This window comes from Mustela erminea, chromosome 15 (assembly GCF_009829155.1).
Source record: "Mustela erminea isolate mMusErm1 chromosome 15, mMusErm1.Pri, whole genome shotgun sequence".
NCBI lineage: Eukaryota > Metazoa > Chordata > Mammalia > Carnivora > Mustelidae > Mustela > Mustela erminea.
Genome location: NC_045628.1, coordinates 74,731,410 through 74,755,441, shown reverse-complemented (window position 1 = coordinate 74,755,441; position 24,032 = coordinate 74,731,410). Strand labels below are relative to the sequence as shown.

At 35.9% G+C, this 24,032-nt stretch overlaps 1 protein-coding gene across 6 annotated transcripts in view; it reads right to left on the bottom strand.

Moving 5' to 3' along the window:
• KATNAL1 (katanin catalytic subunit A1 like 1) overlaps window positions 1-24,032 on the bottom strand; it is a 77,776-nt gene that overhangs the window by 33,316 nt on the left and 20,428 nt on the right. For all 6 annotated transcript variants that reach the window (XM_032314748.1, XM_032314750.1, XM_032314751.1 and 3 more), the window contains exons 2-4: window positions 23,804-23,979; window positions 21,642-21,802; window positions 919-1,087 (exon numbers count right to left, since the gene is read on the bottom strand). In XM_032314748.1, the coding sequence (XP_032170639.1) occupies window positions 919-1,087; window positions 21,642-21,802; window positions 23,804-23,965 (492 nt within the window). In that variant the 5' untranslated portion in view covers window positions 23,966-23,979. The remainder of the gene's footprint in view (window positions 1-918; window positions 1,088-21,641; window positions 21,803-23,803; window positions 23,980-24,032) is intronic.

Here is a 24,032-nt window from a genome sequence, read left to right as displayed (position 1 = left end):
AAAAAAAAAGTAGAATCTACCTTTGAATCTAGCTCATGAATAGAAATACTCATAAAACACCATTTTTATTCTACCACAGGTTAAATATGCACAAGGCCGAGGAAGGTGGTCTGTGCAGAGTCCTGATCTAATGACTGGAATTATACAGGGCAAAAATATTCAAACATAGTGTCTAATTTTGGATAACAACTTGCTATTAGTGTTGTTATATTTTCATTATAAATGTCATGGCATCAACATGAGGACATATCCTGAACCTCTGGCTAGGAAAATTTAAAACTTCTTGGTGGCAATTCAATAATTATCATCATTCATATATGATGGTCACAATGAAAACGGGAAATGCTATCACTAAACATCTAATTTTGTCTTTTCACTAAAATTAAGGCTAAAAGATGGGTCGGGTCATCCCAGCTGGCTCCCTCCTCTGTAAGATTATCTAAAGTCCATTTTAAGGGCAGGACAGAATTTCCACCTAGCACTATGTTCATTCACCTATCAATTTTCCAAATAAAGTAAATGTACACAGTGAACCCCAACCAAGGAAAATTCTCTCATTAAGAGAAAAAAAAAATCTATACCCTTGGAAGAATTTCCCCTACAATATTTTTCATTTATTGCTCATTTTAATTTAGAATACTTGTTAAAATATATTTTGTTTTAAAACTATTTTGAATATTTCTTTCCAAGATCCATTTTACTAAAGATCTGTGCATTTGTTTTTCTAAATGTACTTCTGAGGTTATCAGCATTGCAGAATGGCCTTCAAAATGCAAAGACTGCCTAGGTTTTTGAGGCACGTAGATTATTAAATATCTTCCATGTCAAAACAGGGGTACTCTGAAAAGCCAAAAGAAATTATAATATGCACCAAAAGTCATGGGCTTCAAGGGAATGAGTTAACAAAGAAAGTCTTGCCTTATCATCTCTTCCTCTTGCTCTACAATCTTTGTCTCTACTTGCAGAGGGTTTTTCACCCTTGGATATAGGATGTGCTCGGCCTACAGGTCCCCGGGCTCCTACTCCCGGCATTTCTTTCCTCAGAGGTCTTACTTCTCGATTGGGACGCCTTATCTGAGGTGGAGCTCTGACAAGAAAAAATTAAAATGAAAATTAATCAAAGGCAAAAGTATTTCAAATACTTTAGTCAACAGAACTATTAAATCAAGAAGCCCCAAATGTCAGAGGTTCCCCTTTTGCCAATTCATGGCTACAACTATTAGGTCAGTTTTTAGAAGTGTTTTTCAAAAAAAAAAAAAAAGTGCTCTTCTGTAAAATATACCAGTTCACAAAATTTTTAAACACATATAAATATGGATAACAGCAATTACTTTGTCAAAAATAACTACTAATCACCAATAGAGGGCAATACAGACTATTTCCATCTAATATAGTATAATGGAAAGCCAAATTACTTATTCATTACTGTCCTAGGCCAAAATTAACTAAAAAAAAAAAAGCTTTTGAAAATAATATTAAATGTCAATTACACTTCAGTTTTTACAAAAGCATTAAAAGCTGAAAGGACAAGAATTCAAAATACATCTATCTGCATAGTTTACTAATTTATTTACAATCAAAATTATTTCCTCTGCTTCTGTATTGGAAAATCCAACATTTCAGTCAACAAATTGTAAGCAGTAGGGCTAAACAATGAAATCTTGCTATATACAAATGAATTTATGTGTGAAAATGTTCTTCATGCTTTGATGGTGTCAAAAATAAAAAATCACAGGATCATTCAAATTATCTATGTGAATGTGCAAGTGATTTAAGAACTTTGAGAACTACGTATAGTGAAGGATATTAACTAGATTTGTGGTGGTTTTCACAATATATAAAAACCCTGAATCATCATGCTGTATACCTGAAACTAATAAAATGTTGTATGCCAAATATAACTCAATTTTTTAAAAGTCACAATAAATACATAAATGTAACAATGTACACAAAGTGGTACATTTTATTTCATGTAATATGAAATATGTTAAAAGCAAAATTCTGAGATTTCTGAGCACAGTACTTCAGGTCTCGCTTTGGGTATTTGGTGGGGGTGGGGGGACACTATATGCTCTGGGCCTAATCTTTGTTCTTCCTTGGACTGTCTCTGCCTCTGTTTTCCTATTTTTACTCTCTCTACCGTTCTGCCTTTATATCTGTAGCCCTTCAGATCCCATACACATAGTCCTTTTTTTACCCATATGTCATACCTATTATTATCCCTTTCCAACTCCATGCTTTTAACTCATCTAACTCATCATGGAGTCTCTCTTCCTGATAGCAGAAGTGACACCTGTATGTAACTCAGAATCCAGCTAAACAGGAAAAGAAAATGAAAAGCCAGGAAGGATGCAAACTCAAGGCCACAAAGGTGAAAGACCTCTGACATGCTGCAGGTCTAGTAAAGGATCTTCAGCCTGTTGGAATTAGACCACTACATGAAACGGCTAAGGGTAAGGGAAGCTGGTGAAAACTGGATGTCTACTAGGTTATTACACGCCAACATTGGAGCTCTTGGAGTTCAGTCCAGCTAAACATTTACTGACCATCTATCAGGAGGTATATGGCCACTAGCTTGCTAGGCCCTGGGAGGAGACCAAGATGAATAAGCAATCTTGTGAAAAAAATCACAGAAAAGGAACTGGAGAAGAGTGTATAGTACAATGGCTACAAGGCATTTTCAAATATAAAGATATTATCTTGGTATTAATTCTAGTGCATGTTTAGTCTCTTAAGCATCTGCCAATAAAATAAAAATGTGATGAGACTGATTTAAAAAAACAAAAACAAAAATGGTACATGCTCTGATCCTACTATTTCACTTCAACCACTATTTTTCAACTGAACTTCTATTCCATTTTGATGAAGGTGTGTAAAGTAGTAGAGCAGAACTTTACTTTTATTTTTATATATTTGGGCAGGCATACATGACTTTCCTGAATCAGACCCACCGGTAAGGTCCAAAGACAATAAAATGAGAGCAACAATCTCCAGCACGCAGAACACACGTCAAGTTTACCCTTCTGTTAGCAGCTGTGCCTGCTATTCAAATGCTCTGTCATTGTCTGTGGGCCTGCTTTCTAGCTACACTGCAGGCCTGAAGCTTCTGCTCCCTGACAGCAACCCCATCCCTTCCAGCTGCATGCTTGCCCCCCTAGGCCTCACTGCTTAGGGCAGAAGGGTGGAGAATCCCAAAATGCCTCTTCGGCAGCCTCAGCTTGTGCTCTCCCCGCCCAGGCCTGCTTTTTGACAGTTACTTCGAGTTCCACTGTAGTCCATTTTGCACATGCATCCGGTTCAGGAAAGCGGTGCTGGGAGAATTATTATTTCAAATCTCTTGCACTGGCGGCATTCCAAGTGCTTGCTGCTGCTGCCCTTGTCCTGCCACTCAACATTCTGACAGGCTCATAAATGCTCTGCATTGCTCCAGAAGCCAGGTGTGCCTAGTGGCAAGCCGCACATCTCACGAAAGTGTGCCTACTCTGTGAGTCTTCAGTTCCATCTCACTGCAGGTTGACATTGTATTTGTAACAGACTCTGTCAACTTCCCAAAGGACATCCTTGATTCTGCTCTGTACTTCCCCCATTAGCGCGTCACTGCACAATGTCATGCTTCAATTTAAGGACTCAGTGACAGATTCCAGGCTGGGTAAAAAAATAAGTCTCACGGCTTCTTTTACTGGCCTCTTTTGAAAGAGAGAGACGTCAGTAAGGTTACACAGCCTCATCAACCTCTGCCCTGAAGGTCAAAAAGAAGATGACACTGTACTAGCTCCCAGTATTCCAAATGTAGAAAACAGCTGGGAGATACACAGATCAAACACTGGGTGATCTATACTGTGCCCAGTTCTCCACTATTTCCCTCTAGGAATGGGAAGAAATAGGCCTTTTTCTATCCTAATTTCCTCCAAAATCCAGTATTTGCCCCTTTCTAAGCCATATTAATTATCACTATTCTATGTAAATGTTCTTATCAGCACTGCTTGTAATAGCCAGTACCTGAAAATAACCCAAAGTCCAGTATCAGAACAGATACATAAATTATTATATATTCCCATAATGGATACAATCTACATGCGAACATGACTTATAGCTACATGGAACAACAGATGAATCTCCTGACCCTAGAATTAAATGAAGAAGTAAGTTCAAAGGACACAGAGTAAGCAACATAGGATACCATTTGGGGACACAAATATATGTACTAAAAGTAAAGAGAGGCAAGGAAACAATAAACCCCAAGTTCAGCACAGTGTCTTACTCTGAGAGTGGAACAGGATGCAGAAAATCTCATAAAGGGTCTTCAGAGGTAGGAGTACAGTTCTTTATCTTACACTCTTTGGTAGGTACATAGAAGCTACTGCATTGTGTGATTCCTTACATAAATTTTAATTATTCACATTATCTACTCAGCAGTTAATAAAACTTTAAATGTGATTACACCACAACAACACTAAGTAAAAGATCTGAGCACCTAAAAAGTGAAATTACATGGGCATCTGGGTGGCTCAGTCCTTAAGCATCTGCCTTCAGCTCAGGTCATGGTCCCAAGGCCCTGGAAGCCAGCCCCGCCATCAGGCTCCCTGCTCTGTGGGAAACCTGCTTCTCCCTCTCCCACCGGCTCTGCCGTGTTCCCTCTCTGCCCGTGTCTCTGTCAAACAAATAAATAAAAATCTTAAGGAAAAAAAAAAAAAGTGGAATTACAGAATTCTACAAAGTTTTTGGCATGTTCCAGAAATACACATGTCCTAGTGACATGGGCTCAGAGTCTCCATCCTTAGTTGACCTACTGGATTACTGCCTGGCAAATCTGCATAAAACATCAGGCAAGAGAGAGAGAACTATCTGTATTATAGCACCACTCCTGTGAAATCAAAACTCAAATTTCAAACCAGAAATCAAAGGGGAAAAAACCTCTTTCAAAGAGGCCCTTCATTCCACACCATGTTAAGACACTAACACAATTTTCTCCAATTTTTATATAGGCTCCTTCTTAAGATTCCTATCTAATGAGCCTATTTCTTCTAGCATTCTGTTTAATGATTATTCTCCTTTTTTTGTTTATACATTGTTAGAATTCTATGTAAGTAATTTAGAACAGGTCCTAGGTATGTCCAAGAACATAAGCCAGATTGCTGGAAGTTAACTTCTGGAAAAGAGAGAACAAAAAATCTTATTTTGCTATTATATTAATCTATAACCTACAACTCCAGGATTAAATAGAGAAACATGTCTTTCCCTGTCTAATAAAAAAATAAAAAAACATAAGCTCCAATTAGTTCTTAATAATACTTTTGCTGTAAGAACTTGGGAGTAAATATATGAGACTTCTGAGTCTAAGAGAAGTTATTTGTTAAGAAATCAAGAGGCAAAAAACAAAGCTTAAATAGAAATGAGAGGACCTAGGATTTGAAGTTAAACATTAATGATTAAGAATTTTAATGTGCACTCTCATCAAATACATGATTGCTATTTTTTCAAATCAGTAAAGTTATTATTTACCTAATAAGTATAGGAACTGTGCTGGATGTTATATTGACATAAAAACACTGCAAACACAATTCCTACCTTCACATAGAACAGCATGGTGATCTGAGGTCAGCATTAGACTTACAATCCAAAAACCTGGATGCCTTTTTACTCCCAGGTCCACCAATTACTGATTATATAAGCCTGTCACTTAACATCTATAAGCCTCACGTTCTTCCTTTGTAGGTGGATGACAATACTTCATAAAATTTGTAAATCTATTTTTCACTGATATAACAAGATATATTCAGTAAAATGTACATATATTACACAACTCAGTAAGTTTTAATACCATATAACCACCTGTAGATAAAGACATAGAACATTTCCCAATAACCCTGAAAGCTTTTTCATGGTTCCTCTTAGCCAGTATCAGCCAGTAAGGTCAACACTATTCTGACATTATCATATATTAGGTTTGCCTATTTCAGTTTCAGAAAAAATGGAATCCTACAGTACATACTTTGTGCTTGGTTTCTTTCTTTCAACATGACCTATGAAATTCATCCATGTTCCTGCATGTAGCATGAGTTTTTCTTTCTTCAATGACAGGCAGTAGTCTATCGTTTAAATATAATGACAACTTACCTATTCTACCATTGATGAGCATTTGAGCTGCTTTCCATTTGAAGGTATTATTAAAGCTTCTATGAATATGGGGATTATGTTCATGGTAAACATAAGCATTCATTTCTTTGGACTTATGTACTCAGGAATAGAATTGCTGGATCACAGGGTATATGTAAGATTAGCTTTAGTAAATATAGCCACACAGTTTTCCAAAGTGGTGATGCCATTCCACACTCGCATCCACAGTGTATGGGAGTACCAGTTGCTCCATCCTAGCCATGCTGATGGGGATGTACTGGTATCTCACTGTTCCTGTACTCTGTCTTTCCTGAATGACTATGGATGTTGGGCACCTTCTCAACAATACTTATTGGCCACATAAACATGGTCTTTTGCAGAGTAACTTTCCAGTTCCTAGTCCACTTTTTTTTTTTTTTTCAATCAGTTGTCTGGCTTTTCTTATTGACTGTCATTCTTTATATATTCTAGATACAAGGCCTTTGTCAGATATATGCATTGCAAATATCTTCTCCTAGTATATGGCTTGCCTTTTCACTCTCTTAATGGTGTGTCCCCTCATGAAGAGAAGTTCATAGTTTTAGAATTCTGATTTATCAGTCTTTTGTATTTAACACCCTAGTGTCCAGTTCAATAAACTTTTGCTACCCCCAGATCATGATAATATCCTTCCATGTTTTCTTCTGGAAACACATCCTTACTACCTTTTACATTTTAGGTAATGCTCTATTTCAAATTAATTTTTCTATATGGTGTGAGGTAGGAGGGGTCAGGACCCCCCATAAATATTAATTAACCCAGAAGCATTTAGTGACAGGACTCACCTTCCCCTACTGAATAGGACATCTTCTCCATAAATCAAGAGACTTCACAGAAGCTAACCTTTAATGATAAGTTCTAGTTCTAAAAAAGAACTTTAGAAATTTTAGTTTTTTGTGATCAGACTAAAAACAAATATTTTATTATGATATATCCAGAAGTCTGTTCAAAATACTGATTTTTTTCAATAAATACCTGAAATCTTAATGAATGCAAGACTGTATGCTACCCAGTATGAAGTCCACATTAAATCTTCCCTCATTATCTAACAAATAAATCAATCACATCCAGAAATACATTGAATGCTATAGGTCATGCTGATATGAGTTGTTTTGTATTTTTCGTACAAGTGTAATTTCTGTACTCTTTAGAAGCTTACTTTGATTTTTAAATAATTCAACTTGTTAAAGTTAAAAAATGGAAAAATTCAGTTATTTCTTAAAACTTTTAAATACAGCTTATAAAACTTTTCCTATGCACAAAAGTGGCAGATTTTAGAAGCCATTTTTAAGGTGCTTTTGCATAATGTTTAATATCATTTCATACCTGGTTAATTAAATGCCACCAAAATTTTTACCTACATTTATAAATGTAATATATTTTATTTCCTTCTTAGTTCCTCAACTGTCTTACTCAATAAAGCATATTAGTTTACATATAAGTACTTTTATAAACCTAGTAAATTGGCCTTACAAGTAAGATAAGCCTAAACTCCTCCTAACACTTCCCAAAAGTACTTAACATAAATTAGGTAACAACAACAAAAAAAAATCACAGATCTCCATTATTCCATAATACGTTCTAAATTGGAATTGCATGCTTATCATCCTCACTAGCCACAACAAATATGCACATATTCCTTAACAGGAAAATATTATTATTGCAACTTTGATTCTCTTAGACATTATATTCTTGGTTCTAAATCTTCCTGGAGTTGAAAGATGCTTAGCCACTACAGAAGACAATTATCCAAGTTAACCAAGGTAACATTTAACCAGAAATTTCAGCTGGTGTGAGATCTGGAGCTACGGACATTCTCACACCAGATATTATACAATCCCATTTAATATCATGGGGGTTGCCTTCTTAACATATTGGTATTATCCACAACCAGATATAATAATGAAACTGTCAGCAATTTTGATGGGATACACTAATCCTTATTTAAAGCTGCTAGCCACTTCAAAGGCAGGAGAGTGGGGATGATAAAATTACTAAGTCATTAGTCTAATGGTAGAATTTCATCACTCTCAGGAAGGTTTATTACTTGATTGTAACCTGCTCTTCTTTATATAAAGACAGACAAGCCTTGTGTTTTCCATGTAACTCTAAAGACTTTTAACTTGAAAACCATAAAATATTTTCTGCCTAACTCTAAAGACCTTAAAACTAGAATAGACAATGGCATTCCTATAGGGTATAAGGGCCACACAACTTCTACAAATATTAAAATACCAGTTGAGGGCACCTGGGTGGCTCAGTGGGTTAAAGCCTCTGCCTTTGGCTCAGGTCATGATCCCAGGGTCTGGGATCGAGCCCCACATTGGGCCCCCTGCTCGGTGGGGAGCCTGCTTCCTCCTCTCTCTCTCTGCCTGCCTCTCTGCCTACTTGTGATCTCTCTCTCTGTTAAATAAATAAATAAAATCTTTAAAAAAAAAAGTTGAACTTTTCATATCTCATAGTTCTTTGTCTAGCATATAGTCAAGTTCTAAGATTATTCCTTCTTTTTTTTTTAAGATTTTATTTATTTATTTTTCAGAAAGAGAGAGAAAAAGCAAGCACATGCAGGGGGAGCAGCAGAGGCAGACGAAGCAACAGACTCCCCACAGAGCAGGGACCCCGATCCAGGACTCACACCCAGAACCCAGAGATCATGACCTGAGCCGAAAGCGGACCCTTAACCAACTGAGCCATCCAGGCTTCCCTCAAGTTCTAAGATTATTCTTATTCTGAAAACACACAGACACAAGAACAAATGAGATAGCCCCTGCATCCAAGAAGCTTAAAATTTAGCTAAAAACATATCCATATTATACTGGACAACCCCTTCTGTCCACACATAAACCCTACAACTAAAGCCTTGCTGAGGAGTTCCTCACTAAGCTAGAAACAGGAGTCCTCAAAGCCAACAAACTGTAAGATAAGACCTTCCAGAACTTATGATAATAGAAATATAGGAATTCTGGATAAAATGTAACAAATACCCTTCTATATACATAGGTAAGCTTACCAGAGGGTAAGAGAAATACCTAATGGCCAGAAAATAAATAAAAGAACACTGATGGCATGGCAGTCCTCTGGGATTTCCAGGCCTCACACCCCTAAGGGCTTGAGATTTAATGACCACACGGGAAGAATTGAGACAAGGCCTTAGCCCCATACCAATCAAAGAAGTTGGAACTAAACTGTCACACACAGCCAGCACTATCAAAGAATTACAACCTCACTGAAAGGGTTGAATTTAAACACACATGTGGAAGAAACAAGTACCTCTGTTTATGTGGGCCTATCATCCATTATTTGTGAAGTTAGGCCAGTGTCTCCCCTTAAAATAGTAACCAAGGGCTTGCTGTCATGTGATAGGAGATTCAGTTTTATACCACCTTAGGCAAAGAAATTTACCCAACAGTGGTCCTGGGCAAGTGACACCCCAGGGCACCTGGCTGAAGCAAACACAGACCCTCTCAGGAGTGACACCCCTCTAATGAGACCTTAGAATGACTAAAACCTTGAAGAGACATTTTTAACTTTACCACAAACAAGAGCCAGCACAAATTAAAAAAAAAAAAAAAAAAAGATAACTCCCAATAATTTCTGATAATAGAACTATTAGTTATAGTATATAAAATGAATGCTTGGATGGTTTTTAAAAGCATGAAGAATTTGAAAAAACAAAAGCGCAAGTCTTAAGTAGTATGAATAAAAATAAATCCACAGTTAGAGAAGTCATCACAAAACTGTTTAACACCAAGACAAAAACACAATCAGGAAAACAATGGGAGACAAAAAACCAGCAACCTACATACAGTTAGACTGATGATATAAGCCGGAAGACAATAATAATACTATTACTAGGGTCATCTTCAAAACATAGAGAACAAATAACTGCCAAGCTGGTGTTTAAATTATCATTTAATTTAATTAGATTTAATTTAACTAGATTAAATTATCATTTAAAAGTGAAAGGAAGATAATGGTATTTTGAGACAAAAAATTGAGGGTTTACCAAGAGAGATGTGTGTAAGAACTACTAAAGGATAGACTTCAGCAAAAATGAAACTGAATCTAGAAAAGAGTGAAATGTAAAGAAATAGTGAACAAAATTAGTAAACACATGAATAAATCTAAAAAAGTATTTTATTCATTCATTCAACAAGTATTTATTGAATGCCTACATTGTGCTGAGCACTATTCTTGGTGTTGAGGATACAGCAGTAAAAAAGCCAAAGCCCTGATCTTACCAAGCTTCCAATGTAGTAAGTAAACAATAAACACAGATTAAATTATCAGGCAGCAGCAAGTACTATGAAGAAAAATAAAGCAAAGTAAGGGAGCAGAGTGATGACAAGTGAGGGGGTAAATTATTTTTTAAATTTTCTGAGTACAGCTGACATATAACATTACATTAGTTTCACAGGTACAACACTGTGATTCAACATCTCTATACATAATGCTGTGCTCACAGGTGTAGCTTCCATCTGTCAGAGCCATTACGACACCACCGATTCTATTCCTTGTGCTTTATTACACTTCATCCTTATGACTTACTCTATAAATGGAAGCCTATACCTCCAACTACCCTTTCCCCATTTTGCCCATCCCCCTAGGGGGATAAGTATTATAAATAAGGTGGTCAGATAAGATTTTCTAGGTGACATGTGAACAAAGACCTAAATAAGGTGAGGACATCAGTCATCTAAATACCTAGTGGGGATGACGTAAGGGCTAGGGGAATGGGCAATGAAAACTACAGATATTTTTTGAGCACATACTATGTGCCTGGCTGTTCTTTACACTTTACTTGTATTCAATCATACAGTTCTAAAATAAACCCATGAGGTAACTGCAGCATTGATCCCCAATTTACAGAGGAAGAAAATGAGAGAAAGACTGAATGTCACAGACACTAAGTGACAAATTTAGGATGAACCCTCAAAGTCTGGCTAATTATCAAGCTCCTGGCAAAGGAAACAGCCTTCCTAGAATCTGAGCTCCTGGAGGGCAGGAATCTTCCCCCTACTTTTTGCATCCAATAGGGCCAAGTATACAGTGGGTGCTGGGTATGTTGAGTTGAACTGAATACAGACAGAGCAGAGGGATAGGGACTAGAGAACAAGAAGTCAGCAATAAGAGAAAGAGAAAAGGCAACAATCGAAAAAGAAAAAGAGGAAGGAAAAAGAAATACTGTAATGTCACAAAAGCCCTAAGAAGAAAGTTCCAAGGTAGAAAGATGGTAACCATTACCAAATGTTACAAAAGTTAAATACATTAAGTCTTGAGAAAGGCATTCTATTATTAAATTAGGAAGCGATCTTTGAGAATTCAGTTCTAATACTGCAGTGATGGAGATCCAAGATTTCTAGTTATTCCAGAAAGCACGGCTGTGAAAGGTGATACAGGTACAGTACACATGACAGCAGTTTTCCAAAGGAGCAAAGAGGGGGGCTGACAGCAGCTCAAGTGCAGCAAGGCAAAGACTTTTCCCCGAAATTCAAAAGTAAAGTGTTAGGATTTCATTCTGACTTACCACTATCTTGTTCCCATTGCTTAGAAATTTTAATTCATTAGAGATAAACTATCTTTCAGTTGTCTGTTCTGTAACATAAAAAAAAAAAAGGTAGAAATACCAAGTTTTTAGGCACTTATTCTAATAAATGTCTAGAATTCCAAAATAAAGATTTCAGATGAGGGACTGAGTTCTACAACATAAGACAAATGCTCCCTAGAGAAACTTACACAAAAGAAACAAAATAATGAAAGGACTTCCCACTCTTAGGATTTCAACCCTGGAAAACATCTGCTCCTTCTGTCCTTACTCTCAAATGATCTTGCCTGCTTTTTTCCCCCTCACTGAAATAACCAGAAGAGAACTTCCAAAGGCTCCCCTCTGTATCTAATCTCTTCTCTACACCCACACGCTGTGTAACTAGGGGCCTTCCATCCAGTTACTTTGAATCAGATGCTCTTGTACACTAGACTGGCTCTTCCCTGTCCACTCCAGCACATTGCCCTTGATGTCTTCCCCTCCATCCCTGGCATCAACAGTTTCCCCCTTCCCTGCCAGATGCTCACCAGCCTACAATCACCCTGCCAGTCCTCTCCCCTCTAAAATAACAAATCTTGACTCTGTCTTCCACAACTACCACTCAATTTCTCTACTCCCCTTGTCAGTAATATTCAGTGAAGTGTTACATGTACTCATTGTTTTCAATTCGTCTCTTCCCATTCTCTGAACCCACTCTACTATTCAACACCATTCCACGAAAACTATTCATCACAGTCACTAATGAGCTCCGTGTTGCCAAATTCAATACAATTTTCAAATTCTTATCTTTACCTACATGCAAAATTTGATGACGTTGCTTAATAGAATAAAAACCTCAATTTCTTCTAAAATAAAAAAGATAATTAGAGTATCTGTTTTAGAGGATGGTTGTGAGAATTAAGAAATAAAGCATGTAAAGAATTTGTTAGCACAGTACCTGATTTACAATTAGGAACTCAATAAATGTCAGTGTGGTTAATCAACACTGCTAGCTGCATTCTACCCACAATCTAAAAATAAAGCCCACTCTAGCCTCCAGAAACAGAATTTTGGAAGAGAAAGGACTCTAGAAGGTTTTTTAAAAATGAGTATAATCTCAACCTGCCAATCATATTAGACAAATAACCGGTTTCACCATATAAAGAATGACATTAAAATGTCCTTAAAATTCCTTACTTGCTGATGATTCCTAAATAACTAACACTAACTCCAATCTCTCCCAAGTTCTGGTTCTCATTTCCAGTTCCTATTAAACAGTTGATCTAAAAATTTTAATCATCTACTCCAATTTTTCCCTCAATCTCTATATTTCATTAATCACAAAATCCTATCCATTTTATCTCACTAATGGCATTCACATTCATTTTCAAGACCATATGCCTAAGAGGGCAAGGACTGTGTCTTATTCTGAATCCTACCATATCCCCAGCATAGTACCGGCATAACATATGACACAGTACTAGGCATATAATAGATGCTGGCATCCTAGTTCAAGCTTTCCAGGATGCCTGCATTATTTCCTCTTACTGGTTTCTGGAGGCCAAGGTCTATGGGGGGTGTCTATTACATTCATACTTTCCACAAGGCCAAAGATCATGCCTAGCATATGATGTATGTTCATTAAAATATATGTTGGCTATATCAATGATACAGTGTTTTTCTTCCTAAGACTTCAAAACAATTTTACAAAGCAATCTCATCATAATATACATTTTATAGGGGAAACAATGAGGTGAGGAGAAGGGAATTTAATGTGAAGGACTACTCAACTAGTGGTGGAACTGTTAAAAACAAAAACACATACAGAATACTTGGCTCTCCTGCCTCTTAATCCCAAGAAAATAACAGCAAGAGCCTGGATGAAATGCCAGTAAGAATGAGATGGTAGCCTACTCTCTACTGGTACTTGACGCTGGCTTTACTTGATCTTTTTCCACTACAAACTGGGACTTAAAATACTAGCAGTAACTTATTTGGGTACCCAAAGAAACAAAGCAACAACTTTAATACCAAGTCAATAAGAATTTCCTCTTTGCTGAAATTCTAGAGAATAGCACAAATTGGATTAACAATCTTACTGTTTCTATATACAAAGAAACACAATATGCCATTTACCTTGGTTCCAGATAAAAGAACATTGGAGGGCCTATTAGAGCTCTATTTTACCTATACAGAATAAGCCAAATGACTAATTTCAGGGCTCCTATTCTTACTGCCATCTGTTCCAAAAGCTGTAACTTAAAAAGACCTAACATATTTATTTTTTAAGTTGAATAAAGAATGGTTTATTGAATACATGCTATTTCAAATATTGCTCCAATGCAGGAAATCTGTTCCACTGCTTCAGATCTCATGAAGAAAGACCTCTTTCAAATGGTCTCTTTTAAAGAGAATTCAACTGCGTACCTGGGTAGCTCAGTCAGTTAAGCATCTGCCTCGGCTGAGGTCATGATCACAGGATCAAGTCCCACATGGGGTTACCTGCTCTTCACATGGGGTTCTTCACATGGGGTTCCCCAGACTCAGTAGGGGGTCTGCTTCTTCCTTTCCCTCTGCCCCTCCCCACTGTTCATTCTCCCTCTCTCAAATAAATAAAATTTAAAAAATAAATAAAGGGAATGCACTTAATAAACTTAATGGAAAATAAGTAATTTAATACAAAGTACCCTTTAACTTAGGACACTAAGAATGATCTGGAAGCTTCACCTCTCTGGAGTTTAATTCTAATATTGCCACTATCTCCCATCATGAACCATTTGTAGCTCAATTTCCTCACATTTAGGACAATGAATCTAATTCATTTTCAAAGACTGTTTTGATTTATCCAAGCAGCTGCTGGTGATTTAAAACAGGATGGTGATTAAACTCAGCAGAGGCATGACATATAAGGTATAACTTGAAACAATGTGGCAAACCACTGCCTGAGACCACAGTCTACAGATTACTTTGGTGTGAAGAAATAGGGATAGAGCAGTTTTGTGTTAAAAGTCCATTAAGTGCTGGCACCTGAGTGGCTCAGTGGTTTAGAGCCTCTGCCTTCAGCTCATGTCATGATCCCAGGGCCCTGGGATTGAGCCCCACATCAGGCTCTCTGCTCAGCAGCGAGTTGGCTTCCCCTTTTCTCTCTCTCTCTCTCTGCCTACCTCTCTGCCTACTTGTGATCTCTGCCAAACAAATAAATAAAAAATCTTAAAAAAAAAAAAAAAAAGAAAGGTCCATTAAGTGAAAAGGACAGGCCCAGAAGCAGGGCTACCAAGTTAGTAGCTAATGCTGAATATATCAAACACATCCCAGAAACTTAATACAAAACAACGTAAGTTAAATTTTCTTACTGATTCACACTGTAATTGCAGTGTGGTGTTTCAAAGAAGAAAAATTAACTATATTTAAAATATCAATACTTATTTCATTATTTGCAGCTTCTTTACTCTCTTACAATCTCTAACAAAAATTTAACCAAGTAGATAACAGATCTATATGTGTACTAGGATATATAGATATATATTAAAACCCACAGATACTACTGAATATGTGTAGGAAAGTAATGCAGTAAAATGGACATAAATAAGCTGAGGGGCGCCTGTGTGGCTCAGTGGGCTGGAGCCTCTGCCTTCGGCTCGGGTCATGATCCCAGGGTCCTGGGATCGAGCCCCACATCAGGCTCTCTGCTCAGCGGTGAGCCTGCTTCCCCACCCCCTGCCTGCCTTTCTGCCTACTTGTGATCTCTGTCAGATTTTAAAAATCTTTAAAAAAAAATAAGTTGAGAAGATTTGGGTTCAAATCCTGATTCTGCCACTTGTTCAGATGACTTTGGGAAAATAAACTCTATAAACTTCAATCTTGTCAGGTGCAAATGGGGTTCATAATAGTAAGTTAGCAATAGTAATATGGGCAAACAATAATAGTAGCTATTTCGTGGCATCACTGGAAGTTTAAATAGGATAATGCTTATAAAAATATGATTAGTGATCAATAATTAGTTGTCATCCCTTCCCTGAAAATGACTACCAACTTCACAAGACCTGGACAATTAAAAAATCTTCTCTGCTAGAGTTATTACAAATGTTTCAGAAAACAAAGGATTTATGCAGAATGAGCAGGGAGGAAAATTATCCTTTTTTAATTCTGTTATTCCCCTATTATTTATCTGAAAAAAAATGGTAGTGCTTTATTCCAGAGTTGACCATTCATTTTAATTATTCATTACATGTCATTTACTGTCTTATACATTAAACTCTTCTAATTAATTCCATGAGGTACAGATTATCATTTTACAGATAACAAAAACTAGTATCGGGAGAGATTAATAACTCGTTCAAGGTCCGGAAGCAAGTAAGTGGCAAGAACAGAATTCAAACTTGGATCTCATAGATTAAGTGTCTTCCCATTGAACTAAGAATATCTAAGGAATATACTTACTAATCACTATCTCTAGGTGAAAATTTCATTATGTTTTGTTTTATGTGACCTGTAGAAGACACAAACTGGTAAAAGGAGAAAAATATCATACAACTCTAACCTCCCAAAACTTTCGACACTGAACTTACAATCTTAGTATTTATTTATTAGCCCATGCATACTCAAGGTATTACACAGAATTCCTTCACCAGGAGAACCTTGTGAAGTTGTTAGGTGTTTTTCCATGGTTGTTGATGATACACATCGGAATGGGACTCTTTGTCCTAGCCCCCACCAGACAATATACAGTCTTGGATTTGCTTTTTATTCTGATCCATAGAAAAAAAACATACTATATACATATAGTATGTAACAGCCACATACAGGGAAAACTTTTTTTAATTTAGTATGGAGAAAGGAGGTTCAGAGAAATACATTCTGGTCCATTCACCTGTTGCTTTCATTAAAACACAAGCACAAAAATAAGTAAGATCTGTGTTATAAGCAGCTAAGGGAAGACAAATAAAAGGAAATAATGGGCTAATGTTTCTCTAATAAGAGAAGTTTTCAGATAAGTATTCATCAATGGGCAAATGCCAGCCACACTTTTTTATTCAGTTAGAGCCACAAATATTAGAGTTACTATCTGTGGCCACTGCTTTTTGAAATACATCATGGTGCTCTAGCAATTCAGAACAGATATTTCCTATATTGTAAATTATTCCCAGGACTAAATGACTTCACTGGAAAATTCTACCAAACATTTAAAGAAGAGTTAACACAAATCCTTCCCAAATTCTTTCAAAAAAATTTTAAAAAAGAGATCGCTTCTAAACTCATTTTACAAGGCCAGCATCACCTGATACCAAAGCCCAGAAAACTACAGACTGATATCCCTAAGGAATTAAAAAAAAAAAAAAATTAAGATTTTGTTTCTTTATTTGAGAGAGAGCAGATGAACAGGGGAGGGAAGGCATGAGGGGTAGAGGGATAGGGAGAAACAGACTCCCCAGTGAGCAGGGAGCCTGAATGAGCCACCCAGATACCCCAGGAATATGAAAATTCTTAACAAAGTATTAGCAAAATATTCCCATTGAATATGAATTCAACAATACATTCAAAGATTATACACCATGACCAAATGGGATTTATGTCTAGAACATCAGGGTAGTTCAACACACAGAAATCAATAAATGTGATACAATACACTAATAGAATGAAAAATAAAAATCATATCAACATCTCAATAGGTGCAAACAAACAAACAAACAAAAAACTCCACAAACTGGATATAGAAGGAACATACCTCAACATAATAAAGGCCACACACAATTAAGCTCACAACTAACATCATACTTAAAAGTGAAAACGGAATGTTTTTTATCAGGAATAAGGCAAGGCTGCCCACACTCATCATTCTTACTCAACATAGTATTGGAAGTTCCTGCTAGCACAATTAGGCAAGACAAAAAAATAAAAGGCATCCAAATCAGAAATGAAGAAGCAAAAGTTGTCATTATTTGCAGATGATATTATCTTGCACATAAAAAGCCCTAGAGACAATTCTCTTAGAACTAATCAACAAATTCAGAAAAGTTGCAGGATATAAAATCAACATACAGAAGTCAGTTGTGTTTTATACACTAACTGGAAAACCTCTAAAAAGAAAGACACAATCCCATTCACGATAGCATCAAAAACAATAAAATATTTAGGAATACATCTAAACAAAAGAAGTGAAAGAATACTTTGAATACTACAAAACTTTAATGAGAGAAATTAAAGAAAATACAAATGGAAAGATATCCCATGTTCATGGATCAGAAGATTAATATTGATAAAATGTCACCTACACATTCAACACAACAATCCCTATCAAAATTCCAATGGCATTCTACACAGAAATCAACAATAACAACAAAAAAAAGACCTCTAAAATTTGTATGGATCCACAAAACCCCAAATAGTCAAAACAATCAAAGAACAAAGCCAGAGGCATCACACTTCCTGATTTCAAACTATACTACAAAGCTTTAGTAATTAAAACAAGATAGTACTAGCATAAATACACACATGGACACCAATGGAAGAGAACAGAGAATGCAGAAATAAACCCTTGTATTTATAGTCAACTAATAGTTGACAAGAGAGCCAAGAATACTCGATGGGAAAAGAATGGTCTTTTCAACAAATAGTGCTGAGGAAATTGGATACCCACAGCAGAAAAATAAAATTGGATCCCTATCTTACACCATTTCATAAAAATGAACTTAAACTGAATTTAAAAGACTTAAACATAAGACTTGATGTCATAAAACTCTTAGAAGAAAAAACATGAAAAGAAACTCCTTGACATTGGTCTTGGCAATGATATTTTGGATATGATATCAAAAGCACAAGCAACAAAAGCAAAAATCAAGTGAGTCTACAGCAAAATAAAAAGTTTCTGCACAGCAAAAGAAATAAATCAAAAAATGAAAAGGCAACCTTATGAATGGGAAAAAAATATCTGCAAAACATTTATCAGATAAGGGAGTTAACATACAAAATATATAAAGAACCCATACAACAACAACAAAATCCAATTAAAAAATGGGCAGAGGGGGCACTTGGGTGGCTCAGTGGGTTGGGCCTCTGCCTTCGGCTCAGGTCATGGTCTCAGGGTCCTAGGATCAAGCCCTGCATCGGGCTCTCTGCTCAGCAGGGAGCCTGCTTCCCCTTCTCTCTCTGCCTGCCTCTCAGCCTGCTTGTGATCTCTGTGTGTCAAATAAATAAATAAAATCTTAAAAAAAAAAAAAAATGGGCAGAGGAACCAAATAGATATTTTTCCAAAGGAGACATCTAAAATGGCCCACAGGTACAGAAAAAAAAAAAAAAAAAAAAAACTCTCAACATTACTAATCATCAAGGAAATGAAAAAAAAAAAAAAAAAGGAAAGGAAAAAGAAAATGCAAATCAAAACCACTATGAGATACCATCTCATGCCTGTTGGAATGGCTATCATCAAGAAGACAAGAAGAAAGTGTTGGCAAGAATGTGGAAAAAAGGGGCGCCTGGGTGGCTCAGTGGATTAAGCCACTGCCTTCGGCTCAGGTCTCTCAGTGTCCTGGGATCGAGCCCCGCATCGGGCTCTCTGCTCAGCGGGAGCCTACTTCTCTCTCTCTCTCTCTGCCTGACTCTCCGCCGACTTGTGATCTCTCTGTCAAATAAATAAATAAAATCTTTAAAAAAAAAAAAAAAAAAAGAATGTGGAAAAAAGAGAACGCTTTTTTAGTCTTACTGGGAATGTAAACTGGTTCAGCCACTATGGAAAACAGCATGGAGGTTTATTAAAAAAAAATAAAAACAGAACTATCAAATGATTTATCAATGCCACTGTTGGCTATATATCCAAAGGAAAACATGATATGGAAGAGATACATGCACTCCCATATTCACTGCAGCATTACGCACAACAGCCAAAATATGAAAACAATTTAAGTGTCTATCAACAGATGGACGAATAAAGAGGTAAAACATAACATACAGTGTCTATCAACAGATGAATGAACATACATTTATGTAAATGTAATGGAATACTATTCACTCATGAGAAAGAAAAAAACCCTCCCATCTTCAACAACATGGATGGAACTTGATGGCATTATGCTAAGTGAGATAAGTCAAACAGAGACAAATACTATAGGATATCACTTATAGGATCTCACTTATATTTAGAATCTAAAAAAAACAAAATTGTAACAACAGAATTAAATATCAGGGGCTGAGGAGAATTGGGAAGATGTTTAAGAGTACAAAGCTGCAATAAGCTGTAGATAAGTACGTCCTGGAAATCTAACACACAGCACAGAGACTATATACAACAATAATATACTGTATTTTAACTTTCAAAGGTGGTAAGAGACTAGATCTTAATTGTTCCCACCAGAAAAAAAAAGAAAAAGATAATTACATGACATAATGGAAGTGTTAGCTAATACTTCCATGGTAATCAAACTACCATAAATCTATATATATCTCAAATCAATACACTCTACATCTTAACTCACATAATATTATATGTCAGCTATATCTAAATAAAGTTATTACAAGCTTTTAGCTGTAAACTAGAAGTATACTTCTGAATTAATGACTTTCAGAAAAAAACAGGTATTTTATCACACAAAATTTTCAAGTTCCGATAAATCAAAATGGCATCATTTCTTTTCCTCGGTATTTACTTTGGAACTTCCATGGTAACAACCCTTTGACTCCTGAAACGTTGCCTTTTAAGAAGATAATGGTTACCTTAATGCAAAACACCTGAAAGTGGTTACTTCTGTGAAAAGGGCTGTATTGTTGTAGACCTTAGAATCATCATCCAGTGTTTTTATAATGGGAATCATAAAATTATCCGTAACTCAATGGAAAAAACCCTGAAGGAATAAATTAGCCACTTTTCACAGTTCTTTAAATGCTTTTAAAAAACTTCAAGAGATCAACAAGTTAAACACATGATCACAGCTACTGACTAAAGAAAAATTTATTTTCTATGATGCAACACTCTGGCCACAATACCACTTCACAATCAAGGAGACCGAAAGCCAGAAAGCCCTAAAGTCGGTTCCTGGCCTACCCTAACTTATAGGTCAGGGTCTGTCAGGCCTCAGTTTCCTCATTTTGAAAATAATGGAATTATTCATTCAATGTTCACTGAATGCCTACTATGTGCCAAACATTGTGTTAGCAATAAAATTTGTTATTTGTTATTTGTTTTGTTTTGAGAAAATAAAAACATGGCCCTTGCTCTAGCAAAGCTCCTCATTTTTTGAACAAAGAAATGCAACATGGTAACTGCTATGCACAAAGCTCTGTGTTTGAGCAAACTGAGAAAGGCTGCAGAGAAAATACAGTTCAGATGAGAATGGAACAAGGAATATGAATATGAGTAGCCCAGATGGGGATCATGGGAATCCCCTTAACAAAGAATAGACTGTGCAAAAACAAAAAAGACAGGAAAAAACGAGAGACAGGTCTAATGTAGATGACACATAGGCTGCACTACAGGGAAATAAACTTGGAACCTGATATGACACACTAGGGAATCTGACCTTTAACTTTTAAGGAATGAAAAGGTTCCTTCTACACTAGGACTCTGGAAACTGGCTGTAGGCCCGACCAGATGAATCCAATCTGTCCACCATTTCATCTAAAATTGTCGGAATCTTTTAAAGCAAAAAGTTTTAAAGCAAAAAAGCCATCCATGTTTTGATGCTGACAGAAAATCTAAAAGACCTCACGTAACTGATAAATTTTAGGACTAGCAGCAGATTTCTATTGTTATGACTTATAGTAGTAAAAATTCTAAAAAATACATAAATGATTTACTTTTGTATCAAAAATAAACTCTGCAAACTATCAGTGTGAAAACTAAACAAGTATTAAATTTGCATACCCCCCAAATATTTTTTCATACTTCATTCAAATAAAGCTTCATTCTCTTCACTCTGAATATCAAAATTAACTATAAAAGCACCTAAAGAGAATATAAAGTCCCATTTACCTGTGTTCTGCAGGTACAGGTGGCGGCCAAACAGCAGGATCTCTAAATGGTTCATCTTGACAAGACACAGGGAAATCTGGGGGCTTGTCAATTTTAAAACTTTCCAAAGTGCTGACAATACTTTTAACTTGTTCATATTCTTCCAATAATTCCTGCCGAACCTTAAAGAAAATAACCTCTATGCTGTAAACTGTTTAAAGTTTATATGAAGGTCAAGTAATAAATTGCTACAGAATGCTAGTTTCCTTGGGGTGCCTGGGTTGTACCATCGGTTGAGTGTCCCACTCTTGGTTTTGGCATAGGTTCTGATCTCAGGGTCATGAGCCTGAGCCCCGTTGTCAGGCTGTGTTCAGGGCAGAGTCTGCTTGAGATTCTCCCTCTCCTTCTGCCCCTCCCCCCTGCACACACCGGCACACTCTTTCCACCTCTCATAACTAAGTCTTTAAAAGAAAAAAAAAAAAAAAAAAGAATGCACATTTTCTCAGTGTCACTCAAACTATACAAAATGAGTCATTACAACGTATTTAAAAAACAAAGAACTATTTACAGTAATATAGATAGGAGGGTAGGAACTGGGTTGAAAAAACACATTACATACTTGTTTGCAGGCGAAGTATGTTTTTCAAAATGGAACTCATTTCTACTAATGAATGTGATGACCATTAATATAACTTAAAACCAGTAACTAGGTCAGTAACAAGTTAACCATTCCCAGAAATCTAAAATGTTATGCTAAATCCTTTTACTATATTTATAAATAGCTTTCAAAAAATTATCAGCCAGAATTTTCACCAGCATTTCCTACTCCTAATATCATTAAGTATGAAATGCCTGTCATAAGCATCTGAAAACCTTAGGTGCTGGAATACTAAGCATTACCAATTTCCAACTTTTATTTAAATTCTCCTTCATCTAAAATCTGAATTCTTCTGGACTTGTTTAAATTCTTTCAAGTGTTGTATAAAGTTCATTTTGAGTTTACAGGCAAGATTTTTTCCATATTTAAGAAACTTCACTGAGTACCTACTATGTGGAAATTCTTGTGTTTTCAAACTTTGAGACAAAAATAATTTTCAAAGGCAAACAGATAATGGATTGAAAATTACATTTATAAATTCATTTGAACAATTCTAATTTCTTTTTAACCAGAAAGCACACTTTACTGTAAAGCAGAGAAAAGAAAAATCTAGGTAAAATTCAACTGCTAATATATGCAATTATATACTTGGAGAAATGAAATTAGAGAACCTAATGGAAATAAACATAGTAGAAATATCCAAATAGAAATGGTCACTATTTAACACAATTGAGAAACTCTCCAAAATATTTCCAAGCTAATAAACCACTCTTGCCTGTGGCTAGTATGTAGGACAGAAAAAAAACACAATTAAAAATTCAACTCGAGTTAAAGCAAGTATATTGTTCTCACTCAAAATAATTTGGTAATGCTTAAGTTGGAAAATAAGCCAAATTTACCCTGAAAACTTAGTGAAACATCAATTTCTGACATGGAAAAATTAAAAGAAACGCTTGAAAGGCATTAGGACATTAAGTGGAAACTTCAAAGAAATGCTTGACTTTGTACTTTTAATTTTAAAAGGATTTTAAGTTTTAAGAATAAGTGGGGAAATTCTAATTCAAGTTTTTATTAACTGTACTAGTATATAATCAAGTTGTACAGTCAAGAGACACAGCAAATATATTAGTTTTATTAGATTATTGACTCCTTTGTATTTGTAGGAAGTCTTTCAAAAGAAGAGGAAACTCTCTTAAAGGAAAAGTTTTATGAAATGGGTCAAAACTACATGTAAAAATGAAAGGGAAAAGGGCAAGCAGAAATACCTTAGATCAAAAATTTGTAATTACACACAACTAAGTGACTGATCATGAAAATTTAAAAAACTGAAAGAAGATTCAATTAGAATTAAATACCTTCAAGATATGTCTCATGAAAGCTATGAAAAATATATAAAATACTAACTGAGCGAGACAAAATTATTCAGAGTACATTTTAAATATATATATACATATATATATTAATATATTTCAGTATTTGGACAAATAAGAACTATTTACAAAACCTCCAACTAATTTTCCAACTCTAGGCTCTCAAGTATAATGAAGGACTGCCCTCACTCACTGAATACTGCAATGTGTCTTACCTGTTGCCATTTGCCTTTGACAGCCGGGTCTCTGACTGACAGGCAATGTCTCTGAATCTGCTGTATCACCCCCTGGTAATACACCATTGATGAGTCATAGTTTCCAAGAAGTGCATATTCTCTTCCTTTCTTTGCATTGTCACAAATCTCAGCCAAATTCATCTTCCTCCAGAGACCTACACAGAATACATAATGTCTTCTTACTAAGTTTTCGGCACCAACTTCAGAA